The sequence below is a fragment of the Rhincodon typus genome, chromosome 34 (assembly GCF_021869965.1).
Source record: "Rhincodon typus isolate 14 chromosome 34, sRhiTyp1.1, whole genome shotgun sequence".
Classification (NCBI taxonomy): domain Eukaryota; kingdom Metazoa; phylum Chordata; class Chondrichthyes; order Orectolobiformes; family Rhincodontidae; genus Rhincodon; species Rhincodon typus.
This window is the reverse complement of record NC_063365.1, coordinates 20,742,712-20,756,029: the sequence shown is the minus strand read 5'-3', so window position 1 is coordinate 20,756,029 and position 13,318 is coordinate 20,742,712. Positions and strand designations below refer to the sequence as shown.

Genomic DNA, 13,318 nt, shown 5'->3' with positions numbered 1-13,318 from the left:
CCAGCTCCACACTGTGTTATCTCAGACTCCAGCATCTGCAGTTCTTGCTATCTCACAATGTAACCATGACCAGATTATCTGGTTGAGGGACACATTTTGAATGGGACAATAGGACAAATTCCCTTATTCTTCTTATAACAGTCCCATCGGATCTATAACATCCACCTGAGAGGCTTCAGTTCAAGGTAGCACCTACAACAGTGCAGGACTTTCTCAGTACTGCATTGGAGTACTGTAGTATTGCAAGGCACTGGAGCAGTCCCATCAACGCTACCTGCGCAAGATCCTGCGAATTCACAGGGAAGAAAGCTTTGATCAAACAGCTGAAGTACTGACATTTTCTTTTCTGGACGTTACTTCTGGAGCTATTTCTTGCTCTTGTGATTTTAAGCACCTCTTCATTTGTTTAATGGACTGTGTATTGAATTTTTAGCTGAAGCCTTATCCATATTTTGAAAGCGACTGTTTTCTTCTACAGATCTTTACTCATTATGTCTGCCACTACAGTCATGATGGGCCAAATGGCCATCGCCTCCCCTTGAATTTAGATGAACAGGAAGAGATTGGAGGAAATAAAAGGATGGAAGGACGCCCCCAGCTCCCCGACTTGAGAGTTTATGAATATCAGGAAGGTTAAACATGCGGGAGGGCTAGAAATTTGTTTCAGAAAATATTGGATTGTCCACCTGACATTTTAGTCCATTGATTGAACAAGCAGCCAAAATGATACTGCCAATTTTGCACCATGTCCCCAAATCGAATTTCTAATCTTGGGGCTCTTTCCTGAAGCAATGTTAATACAGATGGGTGAACTGACAAAGGTCTTTAAAAGTATATATGACAGGAAAAATGTAGAGAAGATGTTTCCACTTGTGAGGAAACTCCAGTACCAACTGTCGTCTGTTCAAGATAGTTGAACTAGTTGATGGAGACTAATAGATTCTATAAGAATTTCAGGCGAAAATTCTTTACCTAGAGAATATGGAACTGGCTACCACAGTGTGTGCAGGAGGTCAATACTTCAAAGGGGAAACTAGATAACCTGCTGAAGGAATAGGATGATTGAGTCTGATGTACAATAGAATCTTGCCAGTGTGGAAGCAGGCCATTCATCCCTGCAAGTCCACACTGACCCTCTGAAGAGTATCCCACACAGACCCATCCCCTGCAAGTCTACATTTCCCACGGCTAACCCACACATCCCTGGACATAATGGGCAATTTAACATGGCCAATCCACTTAACCTGAAAATCTTTGGACTGTGAGGAAATCAGAGCACCCAGACGTGGGGAGAATGTGCAAACTCCACACAGACAGTTGCCTGAGGATGGAATTGAACCGGAGTCCCTGGCACTGGGAGACAGCAATGCTAACCACAGAGCCACCGTGCCACCCACTAGGAGGGCTGAGAGGAGATGCTGGGGGATCATAGACATCAGTAAAGTCTGAATTGCCGGTTTCAGCGCTGCGTATTCTACGCGGTGCCTTCAGTGAAACTATCTCTTTGCCAACAGGAGAGGATGTCTGTGTCATTGCCTACGGGGTGTTTGGTGAGAGCTGTGGGCCTTCAGTGACAGCTGGAGTTCTTTCTGCAGTGATCACGGTGGACCAGCAGCCAGCAATGCTCCAGACAACATGCGCAGTTCATGCTGGGACCAGTGGGGGACCTGTCTTTAGAACAAGCAGCGGAGAGTTACTGGGTATGTAATCTGTCATCACTTCATCATTAGAGATTGTAGAGGAGAACTTTTCGTCAACTATTCAAAGCAGAGCAGCGGTTTTCTCCCTTGTATTTATTTCACAGTCAATGTCACTAAACAAAGAATTAAGACGTGGTTAGAAAGATAAAGTTGATAAGGTAGTTATATTTCGGGGCTGTCTGTTTTTAACAAATGGTAGAATGGAGGAATGAAGCGGTCATGTGACCTCCTTTGATTCTGTCTGACAAAAAGCCTGAATGGCCTGGCTGCAATGAGGACAGAGGGATCTGAGTAAAAATGCTTGTTGTAAGAGTGCAATATGACAAGGTCTTTTCCCTGGGGTGGGGAAGTCAAAAACTAAAAGGCATAGGTTTAAGGTGAAAGGGGAAAGATTTAAAAGGGACCTGAGGGGCAACATTTTGACACAGAGTGGTGCGTGTACGCAATAAACTGCCAGATGAGGTGGTGGAGGCGAGTACAATTACAACATGTAAAATGCATCTGGATGGGTACATTAATGGGAAGGGTTGAGAGGGATATGGGCCAAATGCTGGCAAATGGGACTAGATTATTTTAGGATATCTGGTCTGCATGGACAAGTTGGACCGAAGGGTCTGTTTCTGTGCTGTATAACTCTGACTCTATAACTCTGGCCATTGGCTGGAACATCTAACTATGGAAGGGTCTAGGCCCGAAACGTCAGCCTCTCTGCTCCTATGATGCTGCTTGGCCTGCTGTGTTCATCCAGCCCTGCACCTTGTTGTCCATCTCCCAAGTCTTGCTGAGAAGTGTTAAGAATGTCAGGTTTAATAAGCTATTATACTTTAAAATATCTGTTTAATACCATAATAGAATGGATTTGAGATCTACAGGATAGTTAATTAGCATTTCTACTTGGATACAAGGCCCAACTGATTCATGTTGGAATGGAAAGAGCTAGGAAAATGGAAGAGTCGAAAAAAAACTATTGTAGTATGAAGTTGCAGTGTTTCTCAAGGAATCACTGAACCCAATTGACACAGTTCAGTCTGCAAGAATTCAGTGAGGGAGTGAGAGGGAGTGAGAGAAAGAGCAGGAGAGATAATGATTGGGACAGCCAGTCCCATCACCTGAGGCAAAGGTAAAGCTAATCCTGAATGCAGGTGGGAGCTCATGCTCAGATTGAAGTGATGGTACTTAAACCTCATCGACCATTACATCTGCCCATCGGACCAACTTGTCAATGTCCTTTTTGAAGTTCGACACTGTCCTCTTCACAATGTGTCCAAGTTTTGTTTCATCTAGAAAGTTTGATATTGCCATCTGTAAATCAAGGTCGAGATTATTAATATATATCAGGCAGGCCCCTTTGATGTATCCTCTAGTGGAAACGTCCTCCAGGGTGAAAATATGTCAGTTCTGAAGAAGAGACATATCAGACTGAAAACATTAACTGTGTTTATTCTCCACAGAACTGCCAGAGCTGCTGAGTTTCTTCAGCATTTTATAGAGTCATAGAGGTCTATGGCATGGAAACAGACCCTTCAGTCCAACTCGTCCATGCCGACCAGATATCCTAAATTAATCTAGTCCCATTTGCCAGCATTTGGCCCATATCCCTCTAAACCCTTCCTATTCATATTCCCATCCAGATGCCTTTTAAATGTTGTAACTGTACCAGCCTCCACCACTTCTTCTGGCAGCTCATTCCATACACAGACCACCCTCTATGTGAAAAAGTTGCCCCTTAGGTGGCTTATAAATCTTTCCCCTCTCACCTTAAACCTGCACCCTCTAGTTTTGGATTCCACTACCTTGGGAAAAGGACCTATTCAACCTATCCATCCCCTTCATGGAATCATAGAGTTATACAGCACGGAAACAGACGCTTTGTCCAACCAGTCAATGCTGAACATAATCCAAACTAAACTAATTCCACCTGCCTGTTCCGGGTCCGTATCCCTCCAAACCTTCCCTAAACAGGTACTTAACCAAATGTCTTTTAAACGTTGTAATTGCGTCCACATCCACCACTTCCTCTGGAAGTTCATTCCACACATGAACCACTCTCTGTGTAAAAAAAGTTGCCCCTCATGTCTTTTTTAAATCTTTCTCCTTTCACCTGAAAAATACGCCCCCTAGTTCTGAAAGCCCCTACCCTGGGGAAAAGACACTTGCTATTCACCTTATTTATACCCCTCATTATTTTATGAGCCTCTATATTAAGTAACCTCCTACACTCCAGTGAAAAAAGTCCCAGCCTATCCAGCCTTTCCTTATAACTAAAACCTTCCATAACCAGCAACATCCTGTGATTTTATAAACCTCTATAAGGTCACCCCTCAGCCTCCAAAGCTCCTGCTCTATTTTGCATTAATATGAAATGTATGTGATCTTTCCATACAGGCATTGTATCTAACAACGTCCGAAACAACAATGCAGGAGCCTGCTATCCCCACCTAAACTTCAGCCTTCCTATCACTATCCTGCAGCCTTTGCTTTCTCGTTACAAACAAACAAGGGATGCTGCGGTATTTGAGGACCTGAACCAAGTGAATGATCGGCTGTGTGCTGTTTGGAGACCCCAGGACAGCTTCTCGATTACTCAGAAGAGCAAACTCTAATTGTGATGGGTCACCCAGGATTTTGATAATGTTGACCCCTTGTTGAAGGTCCAAGATGCTTTTGGGAGATTAGTCTCATAAAATTGAAAATAATGAGGAATTTGTCTTCCCTGGCTCTGGAAACAATGATGTGGAATGTATCGAGATCCGTTGGTCATGGATTACCTGATCCAGATTTAAATCTAAGAAAGATGGAGAAAATGTTAAAGCTGTAACCTCATCCCTGACTTTCGAATGATGCGGAACCTTGATTCCTCAATATTCAAAGTGACTTGAATTTTGCAAGAGATTTTCATAGGAACTGGAATAGGCCATTCAGCCCCTCAAGCCTGTCAACTTGAGTTTTGAATGTTTTGTGTAAATCACAGCAATGTGAAAAGCTGTTTTCTTTCATTAGCCAACTCCACCATCCCTATTTTTTACTGTCATAAAGTTGGAAAGCATTCTGATCTTGTAACACTGAGGAAAGAAAGGAAGTGATGAGCACAGACCCAATTTAACAGGGAGTACTGAAGATTGTGAACCTCAAACATTCTAATTAAATCAAGTGGAACTGAATAAATTTTTCCAAAACCATTTGGGTCTGGGCATTCTGGCTTCCTAGTGCTTTTTTTTGAGGGGGTGTGAGATATGGTTGATAGTGGCTGTATTATATAGGACTTCAGAAAAGCCTTTGCTTCAGTATCACAAAGACAATTCAGAGATATGAAGGGGAGCAAATGACAGTAAAACCTATTAAGGAGCAAAATGCCAACTGCTCCCACATAGAAAGGGATTGTTGTACCAGAGATTACTAAGTAAACAATCTCTACATTCACTGGAATTGAGAAGATTTAGAAGTGATCTTATCGAAATGTGTAAAGTTCTTAAAGGCTTTGCTGTGAAAGGTTATGTAGGCAGCACCTTACAAACCCATGGCCACTTCCAGAGAAGCAGTTATTTTAAAGATGGTGGCGGTGGGGTAGGCAACATCCCTGCTCTTGAGCCCGAATCTCACCCCCCCCATTCTGCCCACTTTCCTTTTTTTCTTCTTTTCTCAGTTTTGTTTCTAGCTTTTGGTGTTTCTTACGTACCTTATGGAGGCGTCGATAGTGACAGAGTGTGGCAGTGGCCAGGCCCAGCCTGAGCTCAGATTGTGGCAGTGGTGAGGTGAAGGATGTTGTGCCTGGGTGGGTCTTAGCCCAGTACAGGGGACAGCGAGCCCTTCTGGGGAAAGCCCGACTTGGAGCATCTATCTGCAGGCCCATGTCTCAAGAAAGGACGGTAATGTTTAATATTTTAACTTCATGTCTTTATTTTCCTACTTTTATGCTAAGAACATTGTAGTGCTGAACTTTTTAATTTATTTCTTCATTTTTCTATTTCTGTAACTAAGATTTTGTACCCAGGTACTTAAAATTGTCCTTTTCATTGTACTCTTGTACCCTTTGCTTGAGTGCACATGATAATAAAATATAAATCTAAAATCTAGAAGGACAAGGACAGCAGATACATGGGAACAACCCTCTTCCCCATAAGTTCCCTTTCAGGCCATTCACTATCCTCTCTTGGAAATATATCACCATTCTTTCAGTGTTGCTGGGTCAAAATCCTGGAATTCCCTCCTTAACAGCACTGTGGGTCTCCCTACACCAAAGAGATTGCAGTGGTTCAAGGTGGCAGCGCACCACCAGCTTCTCCAGGGCAACTATCAATGGGTAATAAATAATAACTGAGTGACACCCACATCCCATGAATAAGGTTTAAAGGCTGTTTCCCTGACCAAGGAGTTCAGAGCCAAGTCTCAAAATGAGGGGTCAGTCTGTGAGGAGTGATCCAAGGAAAAGGTTCGTCACTCAGCAGGTTGTGTCTCTTTGGAATTCTGTCCTCCAGAAATCCGTGGAAGCTTGGCTGTTCAGTATATTCAGGTCAAGTATCAATAGAATGGAATAGAATTTAGAGATCTGGTGACAATGTGGGAATATAGATTTGAGTTGAAAGATCAGCCATGACCTTATCAGATGACAGAGCAGCTCAAATGACTGGATGGTAGCTCTTGTGCAAGGTATTCTGAGGCGTAGGTACTCAGTGTAAATTTCTTCTCAGTGTGAGATTAGGAATGGGGAGAATAGTCTACTCCCAGCTCAAAGTTACTTAATTAGGAAATGGAGGCTGAGTGGCAATGTCACTGGGCTAGTAATCTAGAGGCCCAGACTAATGCTCGGAGAACATGGATTCAAATCCCACCATAGCAGCTAAATTAAATTTAAAAATGAGTTTAATAAATTTGGATTGTAAAGATTGGATTTGAATTATCTGAGTAAATGGTGTCATTAGGACTAATTATTAACTTGTAAAAAAGCATCTGGGTCACTGATGCCCTTTGGGAAGGGAAATCTGCCATCCTTACCCTGTCTGGCCTCCATGTGACTCCACACCCATGGTCATGTGTTCATTTCTCACCTGCCTTCTGCAATGGTTGAGCACGTCATGCAGTTCGAGGGCAATTAGGGATGGGCAACAGATGCTGGCCTTGTCAGAGACATCCACGTGTCATGAAAGATTAAAGAAAAACAATTCAACCTGCCCAGTAAGTCAGCCAAGATATTCCACCAACAAATTCCCACTCTGTGTTATTCACATTGTTGATGTAAAATTACTGAAATGTATATAGCATGAGGAAAACATTGAGCAGCAATCAGGAACAGACGTTGTTCGTCCAGAGTACCTGGTTCTGAGCCGGAAAGAGGCTTGATGTTCATTTTGATATATTTTAAAAGCAGTGTCCCAGAAACCCCATGAAGGTGATAGGTAAATATGCAACCCTTTTTATATGGGGGCCATAAGACATAGGAGCAGAAATTAGGCCGTTCAGCCCATCGAGTTAGCTCTGCCATTCAATCATGGCTGATCAGTTTCTCAATCCCATTCTCCCACTTTCTCCACATAATTCTTGATCCCCTTGAACCTATCTATCTTGATCTTAAATATACTGAATGACCTGGCCTCCACAGACTTCTGAGGGCATTCAGGAAAGAAAAGGATTTTTAAAGCAACAACAAATTGCAGGAAAAACTGAGGTCTAGCAGCATCTCTGGAGAGAGAAACAGCTAATGGTTTCTGAAGAAGGGTCACTGGAACAGAAACATTTACAAATGATACCAGACTTGCTGAGTTTCTCCAGCAATTTCTGTTTTTGTTTCTGACTTCCAGCATCTACAGTTCTTTGGTTTTTTTTGTGTTTAGGGTTTATATAGAATTGGTTAAGCTACTCTTGGAGTATTGAATCCAGTCACTACTTTTCAAAATTTGAAGTTCCTTGAGTGCACAGAGGGGATTCACTCAAATGGTTTCAGGATTTGGTGTGGGTGTGGGGGAGGGTGCTTTAGCTACAAAGTTAGATTGGGAAAGTTGGGATTGTTCTTTTTGAAGCAACAGAAATCGAGGGGAGATTTGATCAGTGTACAGACTTATGACAGGGTTTGGTTAAGGTAGATAAAAACAAAAAGCTGTTCCCAGTTGTTGATGGTACAAAGATGAAGGGGCAGACTTATAAAGAGTTTGGACAAGGCACATTGGCAGCTCGTGGTATTTGACCAAGAGTGTTTCTGATATTGGTAATGACCTTAACACTCCACCTTGTGGAAAAGGAGATAATCCAAAATTTCAAAAGATTGGCTCAGTGGTTGGCACTACTGCCTCACAGCACAGGGACCCAGGTTCAATCCCACCCTCAGGCAGTGACTGTGTGGAGTTTGCACATTCAACCCGTGTCTGCATGGGTTTCCGCTGGGTGCTCCGGTTTCCTCGCACAGTCCAAAGATATGCAATTTAGTCGGATTGACCATGCTAAATTGCCCATAGTATTCAGGGGTGTAGGTGGGTCAGACATGGGAAATGCATGATTTACTGGGATGGGATGCACTTCGGAGGGTTGGTGTGGGCCCATTGGGCCAAGTGGCCTTTTTCCACACTGTAGGGATTCTATGGAAAATTCCGTCGTATGAAAATTCTATAGATGGCCACTTGAGGGAAATAGGACTGACTGGATTGCTATAGAGAGCTGACATGCCAGGATGACTCTTGACTCCATGAATACTGATCTCTCCAGAGTAGAAGACACTAGACCCAGTACCTGGTCCACAGGTGAACCACTAGATTGCCAACAATATGGTCTCAACACCTTAAGTTATAATTGCACTGCTGTGCCTTCTGCACTATAACTTGATTATTTCCAGATGTAGCCCTCAGTCACGCTTCTTATTCGGCTAAATTGTCTGTTTAAAAAGGAACCTGCTGTTCTGAAACAAAGTCTGGCACTCATCCAAACCCCTCCACCCCGAAACATGGTCAGGAGACAAAAAGTAGCTAGTTAGGAGATCGCTAGATTCAGTCGCAACATTTAGACCAATGATTCACTTTGGTAAAGGCTCACATGATCTATTTAAATCATCACTGCATTATTAAGCTGCTTATCAAACACAGCTGGGTTAGTTCTAGCTGTGTATAAAATTGCACAATTGTGGGAAATATGTCAGAAGAACTTTCAAATGAAGACCACAAGGTTTTTTTTACTACTGTGGTTACAGTTATTACATCTATTAGAAGCCCAAATATTTACTTTTCCCACCCTCCAGCAATCGTTTCTCTTGCCTTTAACCTCACTCACATGGCCATTAAATCTGAAGAACAATAACAGCAAAGGTGCTGACAAGGTGTACTTAAGGAACTGTATAACAAGGAGTCATCATTGGTGGTCGTTTGCAGGAAAGGATGACTCTCTTCCACGGTAAGGAAGAGTCCCTAGGTGGCTATCACAGGCTCTGTTAGACTTTGGGGGCATGTGGTGGTTACAGGAAGGGGTATTGACATAGCAGTACATTTCTTTCACCAGGCCTCTATTCCCCACTGATGGCAAAATGGAGCGATCAGAATCAGGTTGAGGCCTGGTCAGAAGGGTCTCGGCCCGAAACGTCAGCCTCTCTGCTCCTATGATGCTGCTTGGCCTGCTGTGTTCATCCAGCCCTGCACCTTGTTGTCTCGGATTCTCCAGCATCTGCAGTTCCTACTATCAATGAATACATTTGTTTGCTAGTGACTAAGTAACTGAGCTGGCTATGGTGAGCAATCCACATGTTTCGTAATATACCAGTTCAGATATGTCACTATACACACTTCTGGAATAAGAACTAGGAGCAGGAGTAGGCCATCCGGCCCCGCCATTTAATGAGATCGTGGCTGATCTTTTTACGACTCAGCTCCACTTACCCACCTGCTCACCATAACAGTGAGGTGGTGTGGAACTGGAGCACCTCACTCAAAAATACTAACACTTCAGTGTGTATGCTACTGAGACTGATCACTGGGAGAAATGGGCTCTGACAGGTTTCCTTTGCACACCAGTAGGTGCAATGTCAAACTGCAAGCAGGCCATATAAACTGTTACTTGAGTAATTAAGTGACCAGTGAAGTTGATTTCCAAATTAGTTGGGATTAATTTTGCAAAAACGGTGCATGAATTAAAGCAGCCGTAAAACAACTTGGTCAAAAGGAAAAAAAAAAACTGTTGGCAAAGCTCAGCAAAGGGTCACCTTACCCTGAAACGTGAACTGATTTCTCCACAGATGCTGCTAGACCTGCAGAGTTTTTCCCCAACAGTTTGCTTGTTTGATTTATAGAATCTTGACTATTGGCAATCTGAATTAAAAGGTAAGCATAGGGCCAGCAGTTTTTGTGACAAATCAAACAGCTAGAAGTGCAACATGGTGCTAAGTTCTGAAGCTCCATTTTAAACTCAAATAGATCTTAAAACTACTTTTCTCTATGAAAAAAGTAATACAGCTCAAGATTGCCGTTCTGACAGTATTTTATGAAAGATTGTTAACTGGACCTTTGACAACAGATTTCCCAGTTGTTTCCAGGTATTAGTATATGGGGCTCAGTAAGCATTATCCTTTCTTCTACAAAGAAAGTACTTTAGTCAAAAAGTGTTTATCAGAAGTTAGTTTCTAGGTGATTGTTGTACAGCATCTCCTTTGTCTATTTTAAGTGAAGGCAGCAAACCAACTGTTCATAACTAAAAAGGGGAGGATCTACACAATTTGCCTTCTCTTTTTAGGCAGGCAAGCTTTGTTTTGCAAGCTGAGGAGTGGGAGGAGCTTTTAGGACGAGTGGGGAAAAATCTAGAAAAGGCAAGCAGCAAAGTTAGTATACAGCAGCATTCGTGTTAATGAGAAGCTGGCTTCTGCCTAGTTAGTTCAGAAGTCAAGTTTGATTGTTGCAAGGCAACTGACTAAAATCAAAAAAAAAAAAAAGTGCAGTTAGTTAAGAATCAGCCACAAAAGTCTCAAATCTTTGATCACTAGGACCCAGCAGCACACCAACTTGCTGGAATGACCCTGGCTGATGCAATTCTTAATATGAACTGAATATTCACTCTCCCATTGAGAAGTTCAGTCTAATTTTTGACAAAGTGATAGTGTACCTTCACCCAGCTGTCAGACCATTCAAGAGCAAGACTGATTTGAAACAATTAAGACAGACAGCAAATCGAGAGGCTTTTTTATTTAAAAAAGTGAGTACAAACCATACTGAATACCAATATCAAAAAGTTATTGAATGCAAATCAACTGAAGTCCTTGTGATAGGCTGCCCGGCAGACCCACTGTACCCCAGTAAGGGGCATTAACTTGTGACCACACACACTAGCACCATGTTTGTATCTGGGAAGCCTTCTGCCTGCAAGGGATAGCCCCTATACAGTACAGAACTAGCCCCATTCCAGGTTAACACTGCACTTACTGCTCTCTCCCTCAGGGAGAGGCAACTTGCACAAGAAGTTCATATCCAGTAACTTTTCTCCCAGTTTGACCGTGCAGGTTTGAGACCTGGTGAATGAATGAGTGACTGGAATCAGATATTCCCAGTCCAGGAGAGATCCTGGGCCGGTTAGTCTGTTTCAATTGAGTTTCCTCTTGCCGTTACCCATCTCCCTCAACACTCCTCAATGAGGAGACCAGTGGAGCTGTACAGTTTCCTCTTGATGATGGTGAAGCGGGGACTGAGCCGGAGCGCCTGGCTGTAGCCTGGGGTGAACGACGGGCCCGAACTCAAGAGGTCCTGGATCCGAGACCACAGGCCGGCCTCTAGCCTCAGCACCAGCGTCAGCTCGAAGGTGGGAGGCAGACTGGCGTCCACCACGATGCGGTCCACATCCTTGCAGCCGCCCGGCTCCTCGATGCTGAGATGCAGCACGGCGCCCCGCAGGCCGCACGGTTCGTCCGCCGCCAGCCGCAGCAGCTCCTCGGCCACTTGGGCCGTCAGTCGGTCCGGGATGAGCAGCTTGAAGCAGCGGAGGGCGCCGTGTTTCGCCTCGCTCAGGCTCTGCTCGATCAGCTGCATCACATCGGCACACAGGAACTCCTCATAGGGGTCGTCAGTGATGGAGTCACTGTCCGAATCCAAACTGCAGTAATCTGCAGAGAGGGGGGAAAAAATAGTAAAAATCAAACCCAGATCAAGCTTACATTAAACTAACAGGGAACCAGACAAGCGGGATGTTGACTTTTAGTTTATCCAGTACATTGATAAAAGATAAAGGCAAGTAAGGACAGTGGAGGCGGACATAAAAGAAAATCAACATTAAATCTTAATTAGGGAATGGGAGCAATCATCATGCAATTTTGTTTAGTTTAAAAGTCGCATGATATATCCGAACTCATTCCTTGAATCTCTTCAGTCGTGGGTGTTAACTACGTTTAGTCCTTGTACATAGAACATTGGATACCGTTGTAAATCGGTTAAGGCATGTAGAGGCATATAATCCTGTACACTGTATTACAACGGGACAAATATGACATTAACATCAGCTAAATCTCATAGCATGGAATGAGGTCGCATTAAATAAGTGCATATATTTAACAAATCGATAGTATACAGGACTACAACAGAATGGTGCGGGGGGAGAAATATGAAATTAACACTAACTAAGGCAAACTCAAGCAGCCAGGGAGAAGGAGATTAAAGTGTTTTTTCATATCAGGATTGGTGGTTTGATAAGTCTTTGTTTATTTCATTTAGAAACTTAAAAGCCGATATTAAAACAGACAACATCAAAATAACACGAGAAGTTTCTTTAAGAAGGGAGGGGGTGAAGATTTAGCAAAACCCGGAGAAGGATCGAAGTGTGCACGCTTAAGGGAGCAAGCTCTACACTCACCGCTGTCCCAGTCCAGTGTGAACCGTCTCTCAGGCGCTTTGGGAGGGAGCGGGGCGGCTGTCAGAGTCGGGGAACTGGAGGTCAGGTCGGCGATCCTCTGCAGCAGCTTCCCCCAAGACGAAGAGGGTGGAGGAGGAGACGGCAGTGGGGCCGGAGGGGCTATCGCACGGCCGTGGCACATTGTCAGCTACGGTGGGAGGAGAAGCTGAGAGTGAGAGAGACAGGGGTAAAGGGAGCGGACGCTGCCCGCTAACAGTAACAGGCTGGATCCCGATTGCGGAACCTCCCAGCCGCCTTCAGGCTGTTCAATGCAGCACATACCGGCGGACACGGCCTTATATAGGGGCAGCCCTGGACCCCGCCCCCAAATCGTGGTCCCGCCCCTTCACCATATACGGCGTGGAGTTGGATACACGGTGCCGGCGATTCCGCCAATCAGAGCCCGCCGCACGTTCCTCACGTTCCATTGCCCTGTAACCAACACCCGCCCGCGCCTGCGCACTGCTGCCTGTCTCTGCCCTGGGACAATTTATTCTGGAACACAACATAGTCGGGGGAAGCTTTCAGTGGCTTCGCACTGCATCTGCAGAACAACTGCTACTACAGCACAGCAACACAGTGTTTTCCTCTTAACTTTTCAGTTATTACCTTGCCCTGCTTCTACGGGTGCTGATTGTTTGCAGTGGTCTCCCTGATGTCACATTTCTAATATCTTCCAGGTTTTTCGTGTCTGTTGTTTCAGATTTCCAGAATCTTCCAGGTTTTTCGTGTCTGTTGCTTCAGATTTCCAGAATCTTCCAGGTTTTTCGTGTCTGTTG

General features: G+C 44.1%; 2 protein-coding genes across 2 annotated transcripts in view; one reads left to right on the top strand and one right to left on the bottom strand.

Annotated features, from left to right (window-relative positions):
- Positions 1-4,879, top strand: part of tysnd1 (trypsin like peroxisomal matrix peptidase 1) — a 12,692-nt gene extending 7,813 nt beyond the window's left edge. Inside the window, 2 exon segments of the mRNA XM_048616200.1 lie at positions 1,433-1,700; positions 4,086-4,879. Of these exon segments, the coding sequence (XP_048472157.1) occupies positions 1,433-1,700; positions 4,086-4,303 (486 nt within the window). The 3' untranslated portion in view covers positions 4,304-4,879.
- Positions 4,880-10,826: 5,947 nt separating this feature from the next.
- ddit4 (DNA-damage-inducible transcript 4) lies at positions 10,827-12,805 on the bottom strand. The gene is made up of 2 exons (XM_020522748.2): positions 12,501-12,805; positions 10,827-11,757 (listed from the first exon to the last, which is right to left on the bottom strand). Exons 1-2 carry the CDS (start codon positions 12,679-12,681, stop codon positions 11,276-11,278), a joined length of 663 nt encoding a protein of 220 aa, XP_020378337.1. The 5' UTR covers positions 12,682-12,805; the 3' UTR covers positions 10,827-11,275.
- Positions 12,806-13,318: the final 513 nt, after the last annotated feature.